Source organism: Netta rufina, assembly GCF_964035555.1.
Source record: "Netta rufina genome assembly, chromosome: 20".
In the NCBI taxonomy this organism is placed as follows: Eukaryota; Metazoa; Chordata; class Aves; order Anseriformes; family Anatidae; genus Netta; species Netta rufina.
The window spans coordinates 10,394,922-10,422,432 of NC_140144.1; the positions used below are offsets into that span (position 1 = coordinate 10,394,922).

General features: G+C 43.7%; 1 protein-coding gene across 6 annotated transcripts in view; it reads left to right on the forward strand.

Moving 5' to 3' along the window:
• The first annotated feature begins 1,512 nt into the window (after positions 1–1,512).
• The window catches only part of DAB2IP (DAB2 interacting protein), a 123,954-nt gene continuing 97,955 nt past the window's right edge, over positions 1,513–27,511 (forward strand). For 5 of the 6 annotated variants that reach the window (XR_014619020.1, XR_014619021.1, XM_084299280.1 and 2 more), the window contains exons 1-2: positions 1,518–1,616; positions 23,396–23,514. Coding sequence is in view for 4 of the 6 variants with exons in the window: in XM_084299280.1 (XP_084155406.1) it covers positions 1,548–1,616; positions 23,396–23,514 (188 nt within the window). In the remaining 2 variants the exon portion in view is untranslated. Of the gene's footprint in view, positions 1,617–23,395; positions 23,515–27,511 lie in introns of all 6 variants that reach the window. The other variant, XM_084299283.1, reaches the window with a different exon arrangement.

Consider the following 27,511-nt stretch of genomic DNA (forward strand, 5'->3'; position numbering starts at 1 on the left):
GCCACGCATGGGAGAAGTTCTTTAAACAACATTTATTGGACTGGTCAAAAAGAAGTTGCAAAGCAGCTTCTTCAGCTGTCTCGTCATGCAGAGCTCACTTTCAAAGTGCTGGAATTAAGTAGGTTCTTTATGAATATCAAAAAAAAAAAAAAAAAAAAGAAAAAAAAAAAAGAAGAGGTTGCTGTTAAAAGGGATGGGAGCCTTAGCGTGGAAGGAGCTGGTACCCAAAGACCTGGTTGCTCCTTGAGGTGCACAGTGCTGCACTCTGCAGAGAAGTGGCCAAGCAATTCGAAGGCTTGGCAGGAAGTTCGGAGGGCAGTGAGCTGCTGCTTGGGGCTGCCTCTCTGCAGGTTACGTGGCTGCTGGTGAGGCGTTTTGGGTGGGATTTCCAACCAAGGAAGGTGTCTCTGAAGAGGCACTTCACCCAGCCCATGGGCAGACTCTCCCAGTCGGTCCCTTTGCAGTAGTTGGGGACACTTCTCAGGAAGTGCTGAGTGGAGCCGCAGCTATTAGCTGTTCCTTACAGCCCCTGGGTGACAGCAGGCTTTGGCAAGGGGAGAACCTTGCTAAGGGGACAGCCTTCCTTGCCAAGACCTGATTGCAGCAAATTGCCTATTGCAGAGGCTGAGAATTGGCAAACAAACGACCTTTAAGTTATATTAGTTACGAGAATATCATTGTCTGAGACATTCTGAATATAGGTTGTTCCATCCTTAGATGTCTTTGCATACTAATTTGTAGAAGCCTCCCTCTAGCAGTGTCTGCTATCTGATTTCCTTTTCCAGCAGGTATTCTTCTTCAGGCTACCTCTCATTCATAAGAATCATAGTAATGATATAATTCACGGGCTTTCCTGTTGCTTGTGAAATTCTGTGTTAGAATGAGTTCCCCCAAAGTTTACTTCAGCTCCGTTTTTTTTGTGGTAGTTGTTTTTATGCTCATCATTTTTAAAAAGGGAACAGCTGTGTGAAAAATCTGCTTTTCAGTGTCATTCTGAAATTGCTGTTGATTTACTGTTGCCTTAGCTTGAATTCCATATTGTTTAGTAAATAAATCAGTGTTACATATCCCTACTGTCCTTCAAAAGTGGTCAAGAAGAAATCACTAGAGGATTAGAGAGGGAACTTAAGCATCCTGTGCCTGTAACCCCATGAGCAGTTTCCCTTAGGAGTACCAAGTCCACATGTGCAAAGATCTGTACTTTGCATATCATTGTCACTCATCTCGATATGTTTTCTCTTTACCCATCTGCAGCCAGGAAATAACGATAATGCCAACCTGTCAGGCATCATCTGAAGCTAACAGTTTTGTAAAAAATGTTAATTGTTGAAGGTGAAAGTCTTGCTGATTGAACATTGTTCTAGGTGGCTGTGGGAAATCTGATTGTTGTGCTGGCTCATTTGCAAGGGCACCTCAAAGGAAGAAGCTGCATTTTGCATGGCCTGCTGCCATTTCTGTACTGTTCCTGCGCTGTGTGTTGTAATTCCTCCCTGTTTTCTCTACCATCCGCAGAGTCCCCCCCGGAGAGGTGCGGGCAGAGGCGCAGCATGCCCAGCGGGGTCCCTGAGAAGAACCCCACCATGGAGCCTGCAGCCACGACACCTTTCCGGGTCACGGTAAGTGCCTCTTCCCAGCCTAGTGATCCTTGCGGGGTTTTGCCAGAAGGGAGAGGAGCTTGCTCATCCTGAGGGAAGAGGTGGTATATGTGAAACACTTCGGTTACCTACTACTAAATAAACACTCTGCTGTTAGGTACTGTTAGCAACAAACAACTAAAATGTGTCTTGGTAAAGCAACATGATTTGAATTTGAATCTGAAGCGGGTTTGGGTAACTTGTTTCACTGGGGAGACTTTCCTGGTGAGGTTTCATTTGTGAATCCTTCAGTTGTGCAGCATATTCACAGACTTATTTCCTTGTCTGCAACTGTCCAGTACATCCTCATACTTCTACAGAAGCTTCTGCAGAAGAACCTGCCATTAATTAACAGAAGAACTGCCAGGCTGATGGTTCCCCCAGAGCCTGGTATCCTCTCCCAGCAGGAGCCTAGAGGAGCCATTTGCTGTTTTTCATTTCTTCAATCGTTTTGGTTTGCGGCTCTCTACTAATGTTAATGTTCTGTTGTGATAACAGTAGGTAAAGAATGGGAAGTCATTTCAGAGTGGAAAGGAGCAGTGCTATTAACATCAGTAACAGTGGTACCAAACAAGAAGGGCATGAACAGGGTCTTTGGGCTCCATGGGGAAGGGCACTACCATGTCTATTATAAAGAAGGGAGCTAAAGACCCAAAGCAGTCAGAGTTAGTGGCCGACCAAGGAATCTGTTGTTGCTGAGCCCTAGGTCTGTGATGTTGCATATGATAGAGAAGTTGCCAAGAGTTTCACTGCTGTATCAAGAAGCGGATTGAGACTAACCACAAGACTCCCCAGTCCCTGTCCTGTCTGCACTCCTGTAAGATCAGACGCTTGGGCTGGTTCATAGCTTTAGAAGATGGTCCCTGTTACACCTATCGGTTGTGGGGTGAGTTAAAAGACGTTGTTTCTTCTTCAGTTTGAACATGCACAGTGATGTTTATCACTGCCTCCCCTCTGATGTAAGTCATCTCTTTAACATCCTGTAGATACTAGATAGACTTCTAGAGTGGCTCACAGTAACTTTTGCAAGGATTGTTTTTATCTAATTAATAATATCAAATCCAAGTAATTTTAATTGAGGAATACACTCAGCTGACAAATAGGGGCACAACAGTGGGATCAAAATAAACATTTTCTAGAAAATGGGCAATAAGGATGAAGCTGGGAGTAGCTGATTTATTTATTTATTTATTTATAATGCATCATCAGCCTTAACACATCTGTAGTTAATTAAATAGAACTTTGGGAAAATGAGGTTTTGTAATCAGCTGAAGACACCCAAGTCTGTTGGGTAACATTTGAGGTAAACTCAAAAGTAAGTAAAAGTAAGAGAAATGTATTTAGAATTTCTTAAGAGTAAGTACAAACATAAAGCATACACAGCTGTAGACTGATATACCAAGTATGAGCAATAGCCAAGGCAACCAAAAGGTTATATTTCCAAGAGGAAAATGTCTGCTGTATGTGCATAATACATTTGAGCACAGATATTTTTATTTAGGGAAGAGGCAAATGATATTGGAGCTGGTTTGCTCGACATGTGTTTATATGTTTTCTCTGGAGATCACACCTACTTTACAGGCTCGGCTACCTCATAACAAGCCTACATAGGTAGAACCAGAATTTCAAAGGAAAGGCAATTGGTGCAATCTATAAAAAATCTGAGCACACCCAGTTCACCTGAGAACATTTGTACTGGTGAATGAATCACTAGCAGCAGTTTGTCTAAGTAGTTTATTTTAATTCTATAAACTGTAAACTATTGAATGCATGGCATTCGCTGTGGACTTTATATTCTGGAGTCACGGTATGCAAACACATGCTGAATGTATAGGAGTTTGTTTTATGTTTTTTTGGTACTGTCCTGTTTGCTAAATGAAAGAGGAGGAAGTGTTGAAAGCAGTGAGTGGATGGCAGGAGTTGAGCTCTGTTTTGAAGCAGTGTGTACAGTATATGGTAAATACTGAAGACAATGAAACAGAAAAACAACAGAGGATGAGATGTCTTGAAGCATTTGCTATCAGGGCATGTTTGGTTTTCTTTTTCTGGTGTTGATGGAAGTTTTTCTCCTAACAGCTCCCTGTTCTAACAGGTCAAAACACAGAGGGATCATCCTTAGGTCTGATCCCCCTTGTGGTCTCACCTTCTTGCTAAACAGGGTGCATCGTGTTTCAATGCCAAAAGGCAAACTAATTTTTTTTGACTCTAATCCCCTCATGCCATAAGCCATATGCCATCTATCTGAATTGATTGTCAGTTATAAATGCTCCGAAACTCTGAGCATAGCAGGCAGAAACACATTAAAACCAACTGAATAGGCATGCTTTTGCTTTGTGTCTGTCTTTCATCAGAATCTGTCTCAGCAAATGAGTATCTTTGAACCTTAAGCATTGTACTACTGCTGAAAGAGGCAAAGAAGGATGGGTACATCTGGATTCTTCACAAGACAGAGGGTTTGGGAGTGTTTTTCTTAGTGCACCTGTGGCCAGTGAAAATAAAATGCTGTGTAGTCCTCTTCTAATGATATATCTCCTGCTTTGGGCTTTTAGAGAAGTTATTCCTGCCTTTAAGCAGGTTAGCTCAGGTAGTGAAACAGCCTATATGGGATATAGTTGCTTGCTTTGTCTGGCTAAGTTGTTCAGTATGGATTAAATAAGGGCAATTGTCAGGTGGCTAATACCTAGCATTTGTCTCCTCTGAGTTACAATGCGCTATCATCTCATTTCTGTTTCTGCTCAGCCCTCCGAATGTTATTGCCATTAATATGAATGGCTTCATTACATACATAGTTTTTATGGCTGCCCAGATTTCAGCAGATGTCTGACTTAAGAAATATATTCCTCCTCACCTTCCTTCATTAACCAGAGAGGATCATTAGCAGTCAGTCCACTCCAGCCACTGGGAATAGTAATTAGTGCTTTAGTTTAGTGGTAATGGGATTATTACTTTTGAGTCTGCTGCGGAAGGTTTTGATGTTGTAAGCTTTTCATATTTTACAGATCATTGTTCTTCCCTGACATCTCCATCCTTCTGCTGCTGAGTCTCCAAGGGGCTACTAAGCTCAAGAGCCATTGGATTCAGCTCTTTTGACAGTGTTACACCCCCAATTGCTTTCTCTCATTTGAAAACTAAAGCATTCTAGAGTGGACATGTCCTCCTCCCATACAGAAGTTTGCATGACAAGTTATGGTTAATTGAGTGTTACGCTTTTTTGTAGCAACTTTGGAAAACAACAGCTTATACTAGCTTTTCGAGTCCTAAAACATAACCTTGAAAAGCAAGCCTTAAGTTTTCTGCATCTCAATACACAAACTATTCTATGTGAACTGTTCTTATCCCTTCCACATGAAGGTTTTAATAGAGCTTCTCAAACATTACAAAAACTCTCTTAATCCTAGTCATCTCAAGTTGTAAGATGTTTATATTCCACTTCAGCCTGTCTCACTGAACTTCTGTGCTATCAGAGCTTTGTAGGATTAGGAGAGCCCTTTCTGACTGCTGCATTGGTGCCAAGGAACAGTGGTGATTTGGAGCACGTCGGTATAAAACCTAGATGCAAGCAGAGATGTTCTGGTCCTAATGAAAGAGCGTTTGTTTTGTCGTATCTTATGTAATCATGGAAGAGACTGACTGTCCTCACACACATCTTAACAGGAGACATCTTTACAGTTAAGTAGTCTTGTTGGGACCCTTCTTATTTGGCATGATTCTGCCTCTTGAATGAGGAGACCTAATTAACAAAGGCTTTAACAGTATCTGAGGACAGAAAGACAGACTTGACTCAGAATAAGGTGTTAAAATGCTGCCTGCCTTGGCAGTGACCTGGAGTTGTCTCCCTGACAATGGGTAATTGGTAGCAGCTCATAATGCTCAAGAGCTGTGGACACCAGTGTAACCAAGGGCAAGTGCTGGACTCCTCTCCAAGGGAAGATGTTTGAAGTCTTGCTGTTGACTGACATTTGCTGGTTACAGGGATGCAGAGAGGCATTTAGCCACTCAGCATTGAATTCAAATAGCTTAAGCTGTGAGATGGGTTAAGCCTGGAGTTTGGGTTGTATTTTAACAAACACAGGGACCAGAAGATGAGAAACTCCGCTGAGTATGAGACCCTCCTACACTGCCCACCTTGCAGGGAAATCACGAGCAAGGGTGAGATTGCCGAGACTTGCTGTGTGATGACTTCTCTCCCATCCCATTGGAATACTGCCATCTATTGACTGCTTTTGTTAGAGCCTGGTTCAGTTCTCTGCAAATATCCCAGGCCAAGCAGAAATCCAAACCGACAAAGAACTTGTGCAGAAGAAGTGGACTACGTGATTGGATCAAGAAACTGGCACGATTTCTTGCTGTTCGTCTGCCTCGCTGATTATGCAAGGAGCCTCCTGACAGACTGAATTAATATATCAGGTAGTCTGATTTTAAGCAGTTTGAAAACGGTTCTCTGCCTCCCTTACTGTGTTTGAAGAAGAGTCTGTGTACTCTCTCTTCCCATCAAACTGCCAGAGAGGGTTTAGAATTTTCTTCTCTCCAGCCCTTTAATCCTCAGTTCTAGTACCAATCATTTGCTTTCCATAATCTGGGAAAATGTTTCTGTGCTTCTTGTAGTTGAAGTCACATTGGCTCCAAAAAACAAAAGCAGAGCATCATTAAGGTTGGAAAGACCTCTAAGCTCATCCAGTCCAACCTTTAACGTAGTACTGGCAAGTCCACCACCAGAGCAGGCTCCCAAGTTCTACCTCTGCACATTTCTCTAAGACCTCCAGGGATGGTGACTCGACCACTGCCCGGGGCAGCCCGTTCCAATGCTTCACAACCCTTTCAGCAAGGAAATTTCTCCTAACATCCAACCCAAATCTCCCCTGGCACAGCTTGAAATCCAACCATGGAATTGTGTAACTTGGTTTGGAGGGGAATGATCTTCAGAGAGGCTTCAAAGGACAAACTCGGTGGTGCAAACACTCCTCACCAGGTCGCTGTCAGTCACGAAGCTGACTGCCATCTCCCTGTTTTCTCATGTTCCTCGTTGTCTGCAGGTTGTCTGCTCTGCGCTTCCTGTGAGATGTCTTGGAGCAGGAGCTGTTCTTTGTGGTTTGTTTGTACAGCACTTCCCAGGTGGGCCACAGGCCTGGATGCTGCTTCACTGCAAATATATCTGTGCAACTGCTTGTTCCGTAAGGATGAGGATCATCAGAGGAGGGTTTTCTGTTTCCTCTGGGAAGCTTTTCTGAGCCAACGTGGGGGCTGGTTGTAGAGTCCCTCTCTGCCATGTGACAGCGCCCTGAGCAGGAAATCTTTTTAGGTTTCAATTCTTCTGCATGTAATGTTACCACGTTTTCCAGCAGCTTTTCTGTCTGTTTGGGCTGAGTATGCAGCTGAATTTACAGTGCTACATTATGCGCTATTCTTATGGCATTCCTCCATCTGTCCTGCTTTTAATCCTTGATAAATGAGGTATTAAGTCCTAATGGCATACCAGTAAATGGAAACTCCTGAAGAGATGAAAAGTAACCCTTCTACCATTCTTCTTCACTGAATGCAATCCTAAATAATGAGATCCTAGTTCAAGCTGCTGGGGATGATACAGCAAAAGATTTTTCCCAAGTTTTTCCAGTGCATAATATACTCTGTTTTCCATTTTGTTTCAAGTATTTTTTTTTTCTAAAGCAGTCATGTAAATTGTATTTTAATAGTTTGACTTTGGCAAATTTATCTTCCTGTATTATGTGAAGAGCTGAATGGTGCTTCCCTCGGCATGAACACCCCGTCTTTAATTGAAATGTAATTGTTTACCAAACCATTCCAACTAGAAGGGAAAATTACTATCATTTTGGTCTGTGGCTGCATACATTAGAGCACCCCTTTTACAGGAACTGAATTTAAGGAGAATAGGAACATTATCACAGATGATATATAAACAGAAAGCTATTATCATTAAACTGTCAACTGCAACCGAATTTGGATAACCAGTGTTAGTGGCAGCAAGAAATATGTAAATTACTTCGGGAATGTATCTGTCAGTTTAGACACTGCTTGTGGAACAGGGCATGCTTGGAAGTTTTGAGTTTCCGAGCATTTTAGGGATTGGAAGAAAAACGAGGTCATCTTGAACATTTGCAGTTATTTCTAGTCTCACTGGTACTGTTTTGCAAAAATTAGCAGTGCTAACCTGACTGTCAGATTCATTTTTGTCAGGTACAAGAACAGCACGCAGACTTTGACCTCTTCAAGCGTCTTTGGTTGATAGATCTCCAGGCTCCCCCCAAAGGTGGCTACTTACTGGCACCCGCATTTTACAGCAGGGAGAAGTTAACTAACTGAGATGGGATCGTGCAGCAAAGCCAGGAAACGTGTCCTGAGCTGAATTTCTTAATTTCCAATTCCCAATCCTGATGTTAACTACTAGTTAAGTTACTCTTAATTACTTCTCTGAATCTTCCTTCAGTTTCAAGAGAATTAAATGTTCTTCTCAAAGTTGATGCTACCATATGAAAATGAGTAAGAGTTTTTCTGACCTCCACATCATTGTTTCCAGGTCAGACAAGCCTGGCTTGCTTACTTTTTGTGCCAGTACCTCATGTTGTCAAATTTTCAGCTTGTTATTAAAATTAGAGCCTTCTGTCGTAATTTTCTAAGTCACATTGTTAATGTAAGTCTGACAGGTAATGTAAATATCTGCTCTGTGAGTGTTGAGTGTACCTTATGAGACGTAGGATAAATTCTAGTTAAATCCAGAAACCTAGATTTTGTTTAAAAAAAGGAACCCTTTTTTCCCTGCTCAGTGCTAGCTAGCACGGGAATTGGAAAGTAAAACTGACTGTAAATATAATATTTTAAATTATTTGAATCTGACCTTGTATATTTAAAATTTTCTAAGTAAACCTGGAGGTTTCAGCTGGGGGATTGCTGGGAGGCAGCACAGTTAAAGATCCGTGGGATTGTCAGATTTCAGCACGGAGCTGCACTTCAAACCACTGTGGATTTATTATGTGCATCAAGCAGGAGACAGGAATGACAGGATAAAAGACATGGTGCTATGACCTGCTTCACTGAAAAGGACTCAGCAAGGCAGGGAATGGACTTTTTTCCCTTTTTGAACTGAGTGTGTTCCAGGGAGGTCTCTTTTTCAGAGCCTGTAGCTGTCTAAAGGATGGTTTTACAGAAAGGAAGAGGCGTAGGGCTCCTCAACGGCTTAATTCACATGCTGAGGCCGCTTCTCTTTAAAATTGTCAGTAACCCTATTTTGGGTTTTGTGGAGTGGAGCATGGTTTGGCCTGCTTTTGATTGCTATCAAACCGACGTGGCTGGACAGCAAAGTCCTCTTCCAGCAGGGTCTGTCTGGGCAGCAGCAAGGCTCGCTCTGGCGTGTGGCAGTAAGCAGGGCTGGAAGATGACCCGCTATTGTCAGCATCTGTTTGATGCTGTGTCCAAAAAGAATTAAGAGAGTTTGGTTCGCTCCTACAACAGCCCTCAGTCAGATCCTATTTAACCTGCAGCAGTGGCAGCTTCCACCATGTGGGAACTGGCCACGAATCCCAGCAGTGCTCTGCCCCAAACGCTGCTGAAACATGTCCAGGAATACAGGGGAAATCACTTCGTTGCTTCCCGTGTTTCTAAGGAAAATAAAGTCAAATACAGTGTGTTTGCCACGTGAGAAAGGGGAAAGCAAACATTTCAGCATGTCCAGCTCTGCAGTGGGTGCAAATTAGCTTGATTCCATTCATTAAGCCATGCTAAATGTACACACTTCTTTCAGGCGAGCAGGGCCCACTCCCTGGGAGCGTTCAGGGCAGAAAATCCTTGGGGCTGCAGCGGGTCACGGCCTTGTGTCAGGAAAGAGACCAGAGACGGACAAGGAGCGAGAGGAAGAGGGCAGTGCCATGGTTCTGTGTCCTGCAGAGCCTGGGCAGGCTTCTGTGGGAGAAGCTGTGTGGCTCCGTGCCGTTTGGACTCTCCGAAGCTCTCCCCACTCCTCCGCTCCCGTAGCAGCACTGTAGTAGCTGTAGGAGAAATACCAACAGTTCCTCTGTGTTTTCATGGAGGGAGCCCATGGGAGGAATATTTAACATTTAGGCTGTAAGTAGGGCTAATAGGAAATGCTAATTCACATTTCATTCTTTTGATCAGTGTATATTGAATGATAATTACAGTGATAGTAGTTGGCACTTCTGTAGCACCTTTCATCTGAGGCTGTTAAAGTGTTCTGCCAATCTCAATGAATTCAAGCTTGCAGTCACTGTGAGGTTGCAAATTATCATAATGCCTTAAACTGAACGGGGAAACTAAGGCTTGGGGGAAACCAAGATTATGAGACATTCCCCATCTTTCATAATCAGTGTAACAGGGCTGGGATTGCATAGTGGTGGTGCTAGTCGTCTTGTCTAAGGAGCAGAAACAATCAAGGCATCACTGAAAGTGGTGAAAATGGTAAAAACTCTCCAAAGCATGTTTGGTTTTTGTGGCAGTTTCACAATTTAGTATTTGCTTGGGTGCTCTGTTGTGTTTTGATCTGTTGCAATTGTCTGAATTCCCCCCACAAAGACAAACAATGCCAAGCTCTCACTGGATTTTCCACCAACAGACTTGGATTTATATCAATTTTTTTCAGTCTTCCATTTCCAAAGGATGATTTGAACAGAAACAACTACCTCCAAAATTGCTTTAAAAATAAACACATGAAAATGTTTAAAACTGTTTCCTGGAAGTCCAAATGCAAAATGCTAATTAATAGGCTGTAGGAAGACAAATGAATCTGACTAGCTTCACTTTTGTGAAATTAATGAAATGCTAAAAGTAAACAAACAAAAGCTTTAATTTGTTTAAGCCTCTAGGCACTGAAGAATTCTCAGACTTCTGAGAACAGAGAAAAGAAAAGCATTAAAATGTACAGCTTGCCAGTGTCCCTTTAATTTGTTTATGGGTCACAGATAAAGAATTGTACTGCAGATATAAAAGGTAGGATAATAAACACATTCAGTTTTCCCACTTTGAAAAGCATTGATATTGTGCTTTCAGAAAACAATTCAAGAAGAGCAAGGTATTATTTGAATCTCTTAGAGAGCTCCAGCAGACCATGAGCATTCATTTAATCAGGACCTTCATCTCTGAACTTTTTCCATTTGGAAACAAGCATTGCTTTAGCTCATGGATATTAAATACTTAGATATGAAATTGATTGTAATGGAATTAATAGAAAGGTGTGTCATTGCCGCAGTTATCAGTAAATATTTTCCAAGTTTGTACTTAGTTTCTGAGACAGATGTATGCCATGTTTTGAGCCATCATTTCTTGGGCTTTGGTTGTGGCAGGTGGTTCACGTGCCATCTGCATCCTCTGCTAAGAGCTTGGGGTGCTGGGGCAGGAAATCAGGTAAGCGTTTGCTCTGCCCCTGTGGAAGCGCTGACTGAACATTGGCAGGCATGTGAGAGCTTACAGCACTTTCTTTTGAGTAGGACTGTTACTTTAGATCATTTGTAAGTTGTTTTGGAGGTTTCTTCTTTCTATCCAAATCTCAGGCTGGCGCTGCTCAATGCCAGGAGCTTCCTCCAGGTGGGGACACTGTTGTTCCAAACCAAGCACGGCTCCTGCGAGCAGCAGGTCTCTTTGGACGGTCAGATGCTGATTACAGTCTCAAGATGCTTGCAGTTGAATAACTTCATACTGTGGGTCTGCACGTAAATGTACGTGTTACGATGACATTGATTTCGGGGTACTTTTTTCAAACTTCAGTTGCCATGGAAACAAGATTCACTTTCTCCTCCATGCTGCCGCTGTTCCTCAGCACTGCACTCTGATAAGGAATAGGCCACATTTGTCCTCCCCACCCTCTTTTTTTCCTAGTGAGCAGTGATAGTAGTGGCTCAGGCATCAAGGGCAATTTGTGAAAGAGACGGTGCGAGCTGCAAAGCCTTTCCTGAGGTATTCAGGTATTCCTGGGCCCTGGAGCTCTGCCAGCAACTTTCCTGTCTTTATCTTCCTCCGTAATTACAGTGGATCATATCTTACCTGCAACACTCTTCAAAGCACCAAGGAAATTAGCTCCAGAACTAATCATGTCTTTATTTCCTAAATAGCTCAGTGTAGTTATGTATATACTGCTCTGCAAATGGGATTCCCGGTGCTCAGCACAACCTGCCTCTGCTTGCCCCGCTCTCCTCCCTTCTCTCCTGCCAATTGCAAGATAATAGCCACGGATTTCCCATCGTATGGCTAGGTCATAATAAATGGTCGAGTTCCCATGCCTCCTGTACAACTGGTGGGAGATTCGCCCCTGTGTGTCCCGGGCTGTGACGCTCAGAGCTGGGTCAGCTCGTGTCACATTCCGACAGCAGTGGGAGCCCCGAGGGGCTGCGCCATGGCTCTGCCTCCTTGCCGATGTCGGGGAGTTTCTGCTTGAGCTGCAGGGACCTCAGCAACCCCCTGTTCCAGGGCACAGGGGCAGTGTAAGGGAAGATGTGGCCAGGTCTCTGCTCACCTGCTTCATGCAGATGTTGCAGGAATAGGTGCAATCTAGGATTAGGTTTCTTTCTAGAGTAATCTTAGATAGCAGCTTATTGTGTAGCTTAACGCTGAGAGCAGAGATGGCAATGTCTGTGGATATACTTGGGAAATAGGGATGTGGTATAGAACAAGGCAGGAACTCAGCATGTCCAGGTAATGTTCCCATATCCCTGCATCCAGGCACTTCTGGGCACTGTGATCCCCTTTTGGGAAGAATGGTGAAAAAGGCGTCCATACACCTTGCCTGGGGTTTTGTACATCTGGGTCAAATCTAGAATTTTGTAAAGATTTACAAATAGTAATTCAAGCTGTGCTAGCATGAGGAGGAAGGCAGACACCTTGATAGGAAACAAGAGACTCAAAGCTGCACAACTGGAGTGGCAGCCAGCTGAAGCAGAGTGCCAACAGGCCATGGTGCCTCCCCGTGTCAGACTTACTTTGAATGCTGCCTTCCTTGATAATTAGCAAGCGAGTCAAAAACAGTTAAGGAATAAATGAATGAGATTTAAATCTGCCTGATAGAATTGAAATTTCCTGCTGGGTGACAAAATTCTGCTTTAAAGATAGTAAATCTACTGCTAATAACTAGGCAAGAAATAATCTCAGCTAAGACCCAAAAATAGGCTCTGCCACTTACGATGTCTGTCTTATTATTTTGCAGAGGGATAAAACAACAGTGAACATAATTTTTGCCTCCAGTTCTTTCTCTGTTGTATCTTTGACAAACTTTCAAATCGAGTATCCTAAGAAACGTAGCTGTCTGCCATGCTCTGTACTGGTACCTCGCAGCACATTCTGCATTGCCATAACCCAAAGGTCAGGCACAAGGTACGAGCTTAGGAGGAAAAGAAAGCAGTAAACATTGGTGAAATAGAAGGGAGTAGTCTTGGACTGTTTTTCATTAAAATTTAAATTGATGATTGAATATCTATGATTTCATCTGAAAAGTAGAACCACTGGGTGATTTTCCATTTTATTTTGCATAGAGAGGGCAGGTGAAGACCTCACTTCCAGCCTCTAGATGGAATTGTGAGTTTCTGGTCTCTGGTTTTTATTTTAATTAGGAGGGGACTTACAGATTTTGAGAACTTTTTAACCAATTTAAAAACAACACCTGAAGTTCTTGTGGTTTTTGTAGTATAATTTCAAGTATAAAGATTCCTTCTACTTGATCCTAATTATTATCGCCTGTTACAGTCTTAAGCTTTCTTAAACAAAACTGTCTGATCTGCATGTCATTATAGACAGAAAACATCATGAAATCAAGGCTCGTCCACTTCTGTAAATGTCATATGTGTGTTATATTTATGCCTTCGTTGTAATTTTTCTCCTTTTTTTGTCAAAGCTGTAAGCAGAAGGTGAATCAAACTGAAACACTCAAAAGATTTTCATCAATTTTGAGATCAGGACAAATGAGCTTCATCTTAACTGTTTTCTCTGTGTCTGGAAATTAAGTTGTCTAGAAAGGTAGATAGGGGGAAAATGCAAGACTGATGTATTGTCTGAATTATAGTAAGTATTCACTGTACCTTTGCAGGCGTTAACATTCTTGTTTGATTGCACATGTAATTATTGCTGAATACAAATGTTCCAATTTAAGCTTCAGAAATGTCGTGAAAGTCTTTGGAACCAAGACCATCTGCCTGAAACACCAGTTTCATATTTGAATGAGTAACTTTTACTGAAAATTACACAATGAATCCCTACATTCAAAGGATAATAGTAATTTTTTATTCTAAACATATCATCTACCAACTGCTTTTTAAATTTTATTAGTCTAGCAGCTGGTTTTGTAGAAAATGTGTTATTAAAACTACACAGGATTTGTCAATGAAAATGCCGTGACTTGATGCTGATACCTTTCTGTAGACCTAGAGTTGGTCATGAAAGTTGTGGAAAAGTAGGTTCGCTCTGCCAGTATTTGCTCTGCCTGGAAGATTTCAAATGGAAGTGAGTAGAAAGAAGCCTGATGATTAGATACAACACGATATCCACAAGCTGCCCCAAGGCCATAAATCAAAGTAGAGTAAGCACATATCAAACATGCTCATGAAGCGTTTTATTCTGTATCATATAGCAAAGGTGGACTTTAAAAGAGAATACTAATGTAAACAGATTTATGGAGATGATTTTCTCATCCCCCCCCTGTGTGTTTATTGCTCATTTTGGAGAGCTTTGATACCTGTTTTAACACGAGGTGATGTATTTGAATAACTAGACTGCTGGCATAGGAACGAAGCATTCCTGAGAAGTGATCCTGGCCTTGCTGCTTATCTGCTGTGTAGTCGGTGTAGCAAATCACTTAGACACCTCTTCCTTCAAACTCATTTCCTCTGTGACCTGCCCAAAGAAGCTGCCTTGGCAGTATTTCCTGCCGGCTGTCCCACCTCTGCCCATGCTCCCTCATTTCTCTCCTTGTCAGACAGTCAGCTTGTTGAGCCATGGATCTTCCTATGGACTTCTAGAAGGCGTATTTGCATTTCTGATATTGTAAAAGAATTAAGGTAATCTGGTTTATATGAAAATGTACCTTCTTCCCTTAAATCAAAGGGCAGAGTGATTTATCATGACTACATGCACAGAGTAAGCGTCTAGTATAAATGGGCTGAGCCCCACGGTCAGCCACCCACTGGAGTTCTGCCCCGCAGTGATTGTTTCAAAAGCGCAGCTCTTGAAAGCTGCCGGGCTTCTTAGATTATGGCAAAAGCACCAGAGGACTGGGGTCAGGATGTCTGCAGCCGTATACCTTGCGCTGACTGCCATATCCCAGCACGCAGGACCCTTTATGTAGTTGTGTCCTTGCACCTTGTGCTCACACTTGAAGTCTTAAGAACCTGCAGGTGTTTTTCCTTGGATGCCCTCTATAAAAAGTCTGAGTGATAGGAACCATCAATCTTTGCAGAGTTTGGTTGTTTGTCATGCCTGAATGGGATCACAAAGCATCCAAATATACAGTCCTACCATGTCCTATAAATTCTTTATTTTATCTTCAGTGAAATCACAACTACATTTTAAAAGCAGGATGAACGTAATGATTCACAGTCAATATCAAGTGTTTAAGTCATTATTAAGCTACAAAAAGTATTGTAAAAGTTTAAATTTATACGAGTGTGAATAATTTTCTGTCAGCTGGGGATTATTCCTTTTAATCTGGATGGCACTCATTCTCTCTGTATCTGAGGTTTCAAAAATAGTTGCCAGATTGAAATCTGTTGCTCTCCATTGTAAAATAAATCTTCTACGTATACAGTGCATGGGAGACTGTAAGTGTGAAGCTAACTACAGTTAATGAAAGTCAAATACTTAAAACTCTCGATGTCACAAACAAGTGAAGTCTCTGAACTCATTGGATATCATTTCAGTGTTTTTAATAACAATTTGGCTGCGTATCTCCTGGATTTGGAGATTTTGTTTGGAGTCACTTAAACTCTCAGGAGGCTAATCCAGTGAAGATGGTTCTTTAAAAAATGAATAGAAAATTGCTGTGGGATTTCTTAGGAGTCTAGAAATTAGTTTTCTACCTCTGGCCTTCTGCCTCGCATTGGGTATTTGCTGACAAACTTCATCCCTACCAAAATAACTCATGGCTTCTCCACATCACACGATGAAGGGAACCAGCTCCTGCAAGGGGTTCTGGCACGGCTTCTCTTCACCCTTGGGAAGCTGGCAGCCCTCAGTGCTCACAGGAGGTGCGCTGCTTCTCTTGGGATTGTTCCTGCTAAAGAACAAACAGAGAAGTTCTGTGTATGAACAGTTTGCCCTCTTGGATGTTTGACTCCATTATGTAAATAAGGCTGTTTCACCCCACTGAACATCTTTCCCAGGTGGCATCCTTGCTTGGTTTCATCTAGGCAGTCTTTTTCTCCTTGCTCCTCTACCTGGGTAAACAACGGGTTTTGTTCTTCAGGGTTACTTGTATTCTACTTGCATCTCTGTTTCTGCATCATTCATCCCTGATTGCTCAATTACCCTTCTCCTACCTTCCTAAGGAATATTTATGTGTCTTGTCTGGATATGAAATGTTGACAGTGTGATAATTACGGAGCTATGAACAAATAATCCAGAATAGTAGGGTTTTGTTTTAACAGGAGAACAAAAGAATCCAAATTGAAGAATTGGGTGATCCCTGAATAGCAATGTCTGTCGAATTGCAGGTGTGTTCAGGATCCTTCCCCATTCCTTCGCTCAGACTCTGCTAATGCCCTGCCTTTTCCCTGGGCACGTTAGGGATGTCATCAGTGGTGGTTGGAGAGTGCAGACAGAGACTGCCCCACGTTTTGGTTACTTCACCAGAGAGCCTTGCCTTGCTGAGCGTTTTTGGTAGTTCTCTCGGTCAGGGACTAAGGGTGTGTGCTGGCTGAGGGGGACTATTTCAGAGGCTAGGAAAGGAGTCTTTCTCTAACAGAAAAGAGCAGAAAAGGAACAGAGTGAAATTCTGCAAAGAAACTCCTAGCTGAGGAAAATGACCAGGAAAAATGACTTGGGAGAAGAGGCGTACCCAGCAGCGAGAGCTGCCAGGCCGGGCAGTTCTTTACCCAGGGCAGTGGGAGAAGACCCCGTGACCAAGACATTTTCAAGAAGATAGGTAAAATCTTCACAAAAATAGAACATTAGCAGCAATCCTTTATTGGCTAGAGATGGAAAAGAGATGAGATGATATGCACTGAAGTTACTACTTCTGTCTGTGATGTGCTGCTACTTACATGTATTACATTTGCCGTATTTTTAATTAACACTCAGTGCCTCTCATTTGACATAATTCCAGTTTTCATGACCTAGACAGACCCACGCTATCCCTTTGGTGACCTCTGAGACTTCAGTGCATCTTCATCTGATTTTTCAAATGGGCTGAACCAAGTATTTCCAATGACACTGCAAATTTGATTAATCCTTTGCCATAGAAGGGCAGTGTTGCTAAGCAGCACTTACCAACACGAGCTGTTTCTCACATTCCCGGACTGCTTTATGGCCTGGCTCACAGACATACCCTCATGAGCACTTAAGTGCTCTGTCTCCGTGTTTATTCTCAAACTCTGGATGCCAGAGCCCATGTCTGACCACAGCATGTAGAACAGTATGATTTGAGCTTTCATTGCCATCCGTCGCTGGACACGCAATATTTTTGCAGCTATTTTTTTCATTCTTTTCTTTTTATCTCAGTTCCAAGTTGCTTATGTCACAGAGGGGCTTTCCTTACCCCTGTGGAATAATGCTTTAAGAGGCCATCAGTCAGAGCAAGCTGGTGCTTCGTGGATGGATAGTGCATACGCATACTCTCAGACCTAAAAGTTACTGCCTCATCTGCGTGTTTCTTCAGGGGCCCATGGGGTAACTGGGAAGAGTCCTGAGATTTGCTAAAAAAAAAACAACAGGGAAAGATAAACTAAGGGACTTTGCACCCACTTGAACAAAGTTGTGCATTTAGCCTCCTCTAAACACAAAGGGTAATACATGTTAAGCTGTGTGCAAATTTCTGGGTCCAGAAGTAACAAACTGTTTTGGTTTTCCTTTTAAGTCCATATCTCTGTTGCTGTGCTGACTTCTGTAGGATATTTCTTTTCCTTGCCCTTGCCCTGGGCTCGCATATTAGGCAGGTCTTGTCAATTCAAACAAGCTGGTTTTTGCCACGTAGCAGAATTTGTGGTTGTTGATCAATAAACTTGCAAGAACATAACTTCTGAAGGTTAATTTGGCAAGGATTCTCATGAGTTGTTGATGTCCAGCTTCAAATGATGCTCTGGCTGACCGGCTCCTTCACACCATATGCTCAAGTGCAAACCAGATCCGATGCCGGCACCACATATGCGAGAAATGCACTCTTCAGGGAAAGGACTCTATAGAGACTGTCTGTTTGGTCACCTCCTGAATGGAGCCCTTTATCACATCTGACAGGAAGAGAATTGGATGATAGGAAAATAACTTTTAACTTACAAGTTCAAATCAAAAGACCCGACAGTAATAAATTATAGATGAAGTGTTTGAAAGGATACATATACTTACAGGCACAAGCCTCTGAACAAATAAAAAGTATTTGATCCATAAAGGTCAGTGCTGTACATGAAATTCCCTCCTTCCTTGTATCGATGCCAGGAGACCACTCAGTGGATTACTTCACTTCTTGGGCTTTCAGGATGCGCATTTGATGCCTGAACTCACCCTCAGCTTCTTATGGTCCTTGTAGTAGTTTAATGCAGTCATGCTCTGCAAAGAGAATAGGAGAGCTGCACACTTAGATGGCTTTACCTGGTAATGAGCAATATCAGATACTGCCTGAAAATGGCTTCCATTTTATTTTGAAAGCTGAGGCTAACATGGGTAATTGTAGAAACAGGTAAACCCGCTGTTTCTGTACGTTTATGTCTCTAATACAATATTAGCATTGGCAAGGTTCTGCTTGGTTCACAAATACAAGTATAACTTTTCCATTCTGTGGAGCCTCAGTAAAAGGGTAATGCCATGGCTGACAGATACTGTGCAAGACCACTAAAAACAAAACAAAACCAAATCTAAAGTAGTTAATATTATCGTTAAAAACAAATGAAAAAAACGTAATGTTCTAAAGCCTAGGACAAAGACAGCTCTGGTAGAAAAGATTTGCCCCCAGTTTTACTATAGCTCTAAACTTATATCCCTGATATACTAGAAAAAAATGGACACTTGATATAAAACACTGCGTTACACATTTATACTTGCAGCAAGTACTTATTTATGGCAGTTTGATTATGAGTAGCGAAAAAAATTCTGACATCCTCTCATATCCCTTGTAGTTGAGATTTGCTTGAACAGAAACAAAAAGCTACGGAAGAACTATAAAAATAACCCCATCTGTTCACTGCTTCCTCTGATATGTCTTTACAGTTTTTGTTCTGTCTTTGGGTAAGGACCTGAGCCAGGACTTCTGCCTGCTTCTGCAGTGTCCCTGCTCGACCAGCACGTTGCAGGTCCCCATGGCTCGGCCCCCTCCAGATGCTCGTGCTTTGCCCCGTGCGTGTTTGGCCAGCCCTCCGTGTTCTGCTGGGTCGTTGTGCTTAGCAAATGCTGGGGGATGCCAGGACTCTTCCAAACAAAGCTGCACTTGAAGCATCCAGCTTGATTTATCATCTATCTATCTATCTATGTAACTTCACATATATTATGTTTCCATGGTGCTGACTTTTTACCTTTCAAACTTAATCATGTGGGTTCACTGCAAGTGAACATTAATGGTGTGGGAGTCAGCTCCAGATACGTGAGACTTGCATCATTACTTGATATTTAATAAAACAGGAGATCAGGAGACACTCAGGATTTTGCTGTCTTCTGTGCTATATTCATTTTAGCAGCCCTCCCTTTTTCTCTCTTTCCAGTTTTCTTATCCTTGGTCCGGAGTACATGGAAGTACCCAGTTCCTGCATCTCAAAGGCACACTGCTCTGATCGGTTTGCACATATGTTTTTAAAGTATTGTATATAAAATATTCAAATATAACAAATATTCTTTCTGGGTCTAGAGTAATTGGAAACGCAAATGTCGATAAACAGGAAAAATTAAAATGGAAATCTTACCTTCCTCCATTTGCAGCAAAGACAGCGGCATCAGATTTGGGGCTTGTCCAAATATGCATGAAACAAAAAACCAAATCACAGCAGACTTAATTGTCCTGCTTTGAATTGTGGCTGTCCTGTTCCGGCTTACATAGCAGTGGCTGTGATTAAGCCATTCCTCTAAAGGATTTGTTTATTTTTTTCTCTGCCCCTTTTCTTTCCGTCTTATTATAACTTCAGTCAGCTCTTCTGATTAGAGCGATTATATTCTGGACTTGAGGATGGCAGAGTAAGAACTACAGAAACAAAACAAGAAAAGCAAGGCCCTTGCACCCAAAGAAGCGAAATCATGGGGCTGCACAGTGAGAACTCTGTGCATCCCTTTATTGCTAGGCTAGCTGAGTTCTGTGCCACGCTCCTCTGTGCACTTTTATGCCTGGCAAACTTCCATAGGACTGCGCAGCTTTGCCTGGTGCTGGATTCTGGACTGGAGTGGTCTCTTTTCCAATGATCCTAAAATATCTCATCTAGTGCAGAATAAATTAGGTTGTGCACAGGATGAATTTCTACAGTTAGTAGCCCTGCTTGCATCTAAAAGGATTTTGTGATTGACTTTATGGCCCCTGCCAAAAGGCAGTTAGTATTAACCCGAGATTTGCTTCCTCGTATCCCAGCAGAACTTGAATAGTCTTTGGGGCTAACCAAAGACAAATCTGTACTAAACGAAGCAGAAGCATTGTTCTCATTTGTGCAAATTTTGCACTAGCTCTGAATGCACTGACGTGTGCAGTGCAGCCCAGTAGCAGAGGGTTGGGTTGTGCACTGCTGGCAGCGCTGCCCCGCTCCAGCCTGGCTGTGCTGGGGCTCGCGCAAGGGCCCTCAGCACCACAGCTGGTGGCAACTCGTGATTTGCTGCTGCTGCAAATTTAGAAGGGATCCTTTGGCTCTTCAGATTTCTGTTTATTGTCATTAAATACAGTCTATTATCTTCTGAATTAAACTTCCTGAGTTAGCAGTTGAATTTTTTCTAAGATGTTTTTCCTGGTGGTAGGTGCTGCCCCCACATAGGAAGAAACAATTCTGCCATACAGAGCTCGCAATATAAACTTAAAGGAACATAAAGAACATGTAATATGAAGTGCAGCACTTTAATTACTAGAAGTCACAAGAATGTAATGAGGCTAGAGGAGTAGGCGATGTTCATAAGTTAGGATTAGCCTCACTTATGTAGAGATCAGAATCAAATGTTGTTTAAAGTCATAACCAAAGAAGAAATGGATGATGTACTTATGATCTCACCAGGCAAGCACGGCAGTTACACCCCAGGTTGGACTCTCTCTGCCTTGTCTTGTGGAGACCAGCTCCTCTCTCTTTTTCTCTTACCCCATGTACAATTACAGAAGGCAGTAATTCACACATGAGAGTTCCTGCTATCTGGCATGCACTATGGAGGTGCAGAGTATTGCTACAGCATTATAATTTATCAGCATTAAAATGTCTGACATATCATTCTCTCAATGAAGCTAGCAATGAAAACTGAAAATGGCACAGTGTGATCTCCTTCTGGTAGCAATGAATGTAAAAACAATGCGAAACAGAAGGAAAGTAATGTCTTATTGCAACCCTAAATTCTAATTTCCAAATCCTGCACGAATCATCTAACAGTTGTCGAGATGTGAAATATAAGGTAGTGAAAGAAAGCTGTGATCGTTTGTCACAGAAAGTCTTTGCTTTTTTCCTTCTCAATTCCCCATCCGGAGCTGAAAGACTTTAAGAAGTGACTTGATAATATTGTGACACATTTGTGGCTGAGCTGGCGGCGATAAGGGGCGGACACTGCTCACCAGTGGCATTTAGGGACATGTTGCATGGTTGGCCAGTTACAGATTTTTGAATTTTGGTCTTTTCCTTCGCAGGAAGTTTTGGCTAGGCTCCATAGCAGGCAACCAATGGCCTGATCTAGCCAGAACAGGAGTATGAGGAGTTGGTATCAAAAGTACGAGGCTGGCTAAGGTCCAAGTACAGAGGGAAATATCTTAGCGGTGTTGGAGGTAACAGAGGACATCCCCAAATCTGCTGCTTTGGAGTCACATTATTCTCTCTTTCTGTACCCTCTGATGTTTCTCTTTAGCATAAAAATGAATTTCTGTAAAGGGTTTTCTCACAGACAGACACTTCTGAAAGGCCTTTGTTATCTTTGCTGTTCCCTTCGTGTGAGGTGCGCGCTGCAGCGTGTAACTGCATGGCCTGCGCTGCACATCGGGCTTTTACAATCGAGTGCATAGCTCCAGAGCAGTACTCAGTTCACATAAATGCAAGTTACGCACCTCATTTGTAAGTAAAGTGGCACTTAATAAACGTGAAACACCTTTGGTTATCTAGATGTTTCAAATTCTTGATGCACTTACAAACAGGAAAGCTGCTTCCATAACAAGAGCTGCCCAGACTGCCCTGGGAGATTTTGCAACCTGAGAGAGACACAATGTGAGCTATGAATATCCGAGGTGTGGAAGGAGCATTTAAATAGCACCAACAAATGACAGGCTGGGTAGAAGTCAGACTGTGATTATCTTTCTGCAAAACACATAAAGGAAATCAGTTTATAGAAGGGAGCTGCCGGAGGGTGTGTGACCTATATCCCTTCCGTAGGGTTGGTGGGAGGAACTGCTGGGACTCGTGGCAGGAGGCAGAGGAGCGCTCTGTGGGGACGTCTGGGATGCTGGGCAAGTACCCAGTGGGCAGATGCTGCTTCTTCTCACCTTGCCTTATGCCTGTCAAAATCAGTGCTTTTTCCAGTGGATATCTTACTCCCTCTCCTGGGGACGGGGAATGGAAGAGGCATGTGCAGAAACGCAAGTTGTGTGGGGATTTGCCAGGGATCGACCTGATTCAGTCTGACAGGGTGTAAAATGAGCGCTTCTTCGGGCTTCACCACAAACTCCTGGTTTGCCTTTAAAACACCACCCATTTTCCCTGGCTGACATGCTTGACCTCGTGGCTGTCCTCACATGCTGTAAGCGCCGGACACCACAGCATTATACTTTTATTGCCTTATTTAGCCAAAAGATTAAATGTAATGTTCCGATCATGTCGAACATTAACTCCTAACAAGAAGCAAATACAAAATTAGAGCCTTTGCTACTAAAACACATCGTGCTGGCGGCGTGGCAGCGCCCCACGGGAGCCACGACTTGAGCTCCGGGAGGCAGCGGGGAAGGCACCGCGTGGTCAGTGCAGGGCTCCTGTCCTCCTGCCAAGGTGCTGCCCATGCATTACAGGACATCTTTATGTGTCTACAACATCCAGCCCAGTCCCACCAGCTGAGGCTGGGAGCCGGGGGCCCGTCAGGCGATGGAGCTGGTGCCCGTCTCCCGCTCGCTGCCTGGGTGGTGCCGGCAGCCGGAGCCCCAGCCGCAGCCTTCCTCGCGTCGGGTGCTGCGATGTGCTAGCCTCGTCTTTCAGACAGTATTTTTATGTGAGCTGATGGTTGCCAGGGTAACAGAGGCTTCGGGGAGTCTCGCGCCGACGCAGCGCCCCGGCCTCGGCGGGCGCTGGGAGCAGATGCTGGCTGCGCGGGGAGCCAGGCGGGCGGCGAGGAGCGGCGCTGCCAGCGGGCACGCAGGCAGGGGCTGCCCGGAGCCAGCTGCCCGGCCGCGTGGGTGCAGGAGAGCAGGTCGAGGGCTCGCTCGCTCGTTCTCCTTTTTTTTTGTTGTAATTTAGTATTCTTGTCTCACCCCACAGGGGTTCCTCAGCCGTCGGCTTAAAGGCTCCATCAAAAGGACAAAGAGCCAACCGAAGCTCGATAGGAACAGCAGCTTCCGGCACATTTTACCTGGCTTCAGGAGCGTGGACAATGAAAGGTAAGGGGACGCTCCTGCGGGGTGGGGAGGAGAGGGTGTGGGAGAGAGAGAACCAGGATATCGATGTGTCCAGGGCTTGTTAATACCTTGCTTATCTCATTCAGAGCAAGGGCCACGTCCCTGACAGAAGCGGACTTGCTGAATTGTGATGGGGTAATTTTAATCTGTTGGCGAGTGCCTGGTGCAAGCCCTCCCTTTCAGGTTAAATAGCGCGTACCGAGAAGCCTGTGTGATCTGCTGTCTGTCCCCCAGTAAATCCTAAGTTGATGCACCAGCATATAAATAGCACGGAGATGTAGCAGCCAAAGCCGACTGATGCGGGTGAAGGCGGGAGGAGAGGGACGCTCCCACAGCGGGTGCATTGAGCATTGCCGGGCTGCACGTTGTACGAACAATAACAACCGGAATCTGCCCAGCTCCCCGTCTCCCTTCCACACACGTCTCCAGCATAGCCCCTGCCCGCCGGCATTACGCTGCGATGGATGCCCGGCATGTGGCCGGAGCTGCCTTTCTGTCTGAGCCACGGCAGGATCTTTCAGTCCAGAAGGGATGTGTTGCAGGGAATATGCAGATGGATCGGAGGAAGCTTTTGACATGGGATGGCCAGAACTGGAGTGAATTGACAGCAAAATACAGGGGAAATCAGACCTTGTTTTTGTCATTCAGCTCAGCTAGAAAGTAAAGCTCTTTAGTGGATTTCTGTGTATTTATGTGTATGTACATTTATGTCAGGGTGTGCATGAGGCAGACACGTTTCTAGGTAAATTTGTGTGTAAATTCACATGCAGATCAAGGTCAGGGCTGGGTATGACAGGCTCCATTACCAGTCACAGAAACAAACTAGTGGTTTGTCTCCAAAAGGAAGATCTTTAAACCTTACGTGAATCTCTTCAGAGAATGACTCAGAAGTATTGAGGTGCCAAGATAAGTCTTTGTCTGAAAAACATGCCAAATAGGAAGTGCAGTGGTGTTATCATTTTGTAGCAGTGGTATTGTAAAATATCAGGACAGCACATTACAATCCACTGAGTGCATGCTTCACTTTTAGACAATGGCAACTTCTTTTTAGCTATGCTCACTCACTGGAGGGGCAGGGAATTTATGAAGCCCACATCTGGATTTTTCCTGAGATTACCTAAGCTTATTCCTTCTGGATTTAGCAGGTAAAAGGATTGTGCTGGTCAGCGTAGAGTAGTATTCCAGGGGTTACTATCTGAGCAGGCAGAGGCGGTGTGGTTTCTGTGCTGCAGTTTTCACAGATGCTCAAAGTAGGGCACTGTGCTCCGTGTGGAAGGCGAGTGAGGGAGCCGGGTGGCCAGGAATCTGCCCAGAGTGCTGCTGCTTCACCCCAAAACGGGCAAGCTGGACAATGTTTCTCTCTATGTAGATGAGTTTTGTTTCTTTCTGTGAATTGGCACTATAGGACATGGGAATGAGCTGCTTGGCCAGCCCTGGAGCCAAAGTCATTTTCCCAAATGAAGCTTTGTAATTTCCCTGCCCTCCCAGCTCAGGTACCCTGGCTCTTGCTGGGCAGTGCCCTTTCAGACAGAGCCCCGTTTACCAGAGCTTTTCTTTAAGGAGATTCAGTGAATGGCTGTAGTGCATGTTCGGTGTGGAGTACACAAGGTGGGTTGGAGGAGAGGTAGCATTTGGCAGCCTTGAATAAACCCCAAGGATTTGCTTATGTATTTAGAAACTGAAAATGAAGGGCTTTGGGCATCACTCATAAACTTGATCTATGGTACATAGACGCGGCCTGGTCTGGAGGAAACCATCTGGCACTCAGCAGATTTTGACAGCGAGCTGTTAGTTCCCCAGCCTTCCTAGCAGTGTCAGACCTGCACGTCAGCAAGTACCTGCTGCAGAAGGCCTCGGCCTTAGGTGCTGCTCTCAGAGAGGTGAAAGAAAGCAGCAGCTGGGCTTCTCAGTCACCCTTCAAGGGTTTGGTTATGGAAGATAATTTTATCTTCCTGAACATTCCTGTGTCTATTAAAATGCACAATGCATGCAGCTCTGTGTACGAAGGGGCTTGAGTCTTTTAGATTGCTCTTGTTCATTTTTTTTTTTTTTTTCTGCTGTGCTTCCTTGTCTTTCTCAAAATCCAAGAACTACTTCAAAGAAGCATCTGGTAGCAGAATAGTTACTTCTTAAATATTTGATTCTTGACTCCATCTTGTATTGAAGCTGATTGCAAACTGCTGCTTTTCTGCTGGAAGTACCCATTGTAACACCGTTCTGCTCTGGGGCTTTGTGGAATTTTTGCAGGAGATACCGTAGCAGAAATGAATAGTGCAATAAATGCAGACAAAACACTTGAGGTTGAAGTACTGGGCTCTAGTAGATCGCAAATGATTCTGTTACTTAGCTTCTGCATATCTAAATTGGTGCTGTGCTCTATCTCTTAGTAATTTTATTTTCTGTGCTTTTCTTGCATGTCCTGTTTAGCATGCTGTGTACAGCAGGTGCATACAAATACCTGCAATGTGCACATGCATGCACAGACAGCTAACTAGATGGACGTGACATGTACGTAGAGCAGGGAAGAGGCTATAAACAGGCGCTCTTTAACCTGTGCTTGATTAATGTATGCATTGCAATACTTCATGTAAATTTAAAATGGCAAGTGGTTACCTCCCTCCGCAGTGAGAAATTTGTACAATGTGCGTTTTGTAACAAAGCAAACCAGGAAATACCTTTAAACATTGGAGGCGTCACACAGTGTCTCAGTGGCATCAGACCAGAATTGCCCTGTGGGATTTGGGTCAGTAGGGGCTGGTGTTCCCACCTTGCAGCCACACAGAGACAACAGCCAGGTTTCCAGCAGAGTCGTGCCGAGCTGCCCGTACAAAGCGTGGTTGTGGCATCCCAGAGAGGAGCTGCCAGTCCTGAAGTGTGGGGGTTTGTCTCTGCAGAGCCAACTATTTGGCCAACTATGTTTTGTCTATGAAGAACATCTGAGGACTTGTTCAAAGCAGGGCATTAGAGAAATGCGCTGGTTGTAGTCAAGCAGAGCTTACCTTTGTACGAAACACGTGGTTGTTTCTCGTGGTATGGGATTTTACATTGACTGAGAAGAGACTTTCGTTTGAAAAAGGTGCAATAAATTGGTTGTGCTAACTCCAGTAAATTACCACGGGGTTCACGTTGGTGCAGCAGGCTGGATTTCACCATTCTTTTACATGCCGATTTTTTTCTTGGAGCCCCATTACAGTAATAGTGATGCAATTATTGACTGTGAACAGAAGCAGCAAAATCGGAGCAAGTCTAACTAGTGTCTGGTATGAGAGGTGCATTAATCTGCTACAATCAGTTTATATCAGCGTGAGATTCAAAGGAGCATTGTGGAATGAGCGCCTTTCAATTTGTTGGCTAGTCAGATTGCTTGTTAGGGCTAAAGAAGGATTCTGTTAAACTGCCTTTTTGCTAACAATGTCTCCTGCATCCTGATTTATTACAGCAGCTAACGAAGTTTTTATCACGGAGCTCTGAATGTTTGTCTTTGTAGCGGCCTCTCTGGAATCAGCCACAAATCAAGCATTTGGCAGATGGATTGTTCTTAATTGGACCAACATTTCTCCTGAAGCCTGTGTGATGGAGCAAGCTCCGGGGCTGGGCTTTGGGTACCCAGAGCTGGACCAGAGTTAAATGTGTTGTTAGGGCATCTGGGATTGTGTTCTGGTGGTAGCGACCTGTTCCGTCACTGCTGGCGCTCTCTCACAGTCATCTTTTAAAAGTAATTTCTGAAAAAGAAAGTTTGCCAGGAATTTAGAAAGTCCGTTAAATGGGGGTTGTTGTTTTTAAACCTAAATACATGAACATGGTCCCATCTCCTCTGAAACTGGCAAAGGCCACCCTAATTTTACACTAGGACTGAGAGGAGAGGGACACAGTCACTTTTATGGGATGGATGCCTTCTGACTTCCTTGGTGAAAGATGAGTGCTCTGAGTAACTAATTACTCTGATGTAATCCTGAAGTTGATCATTCCTAAAGACACT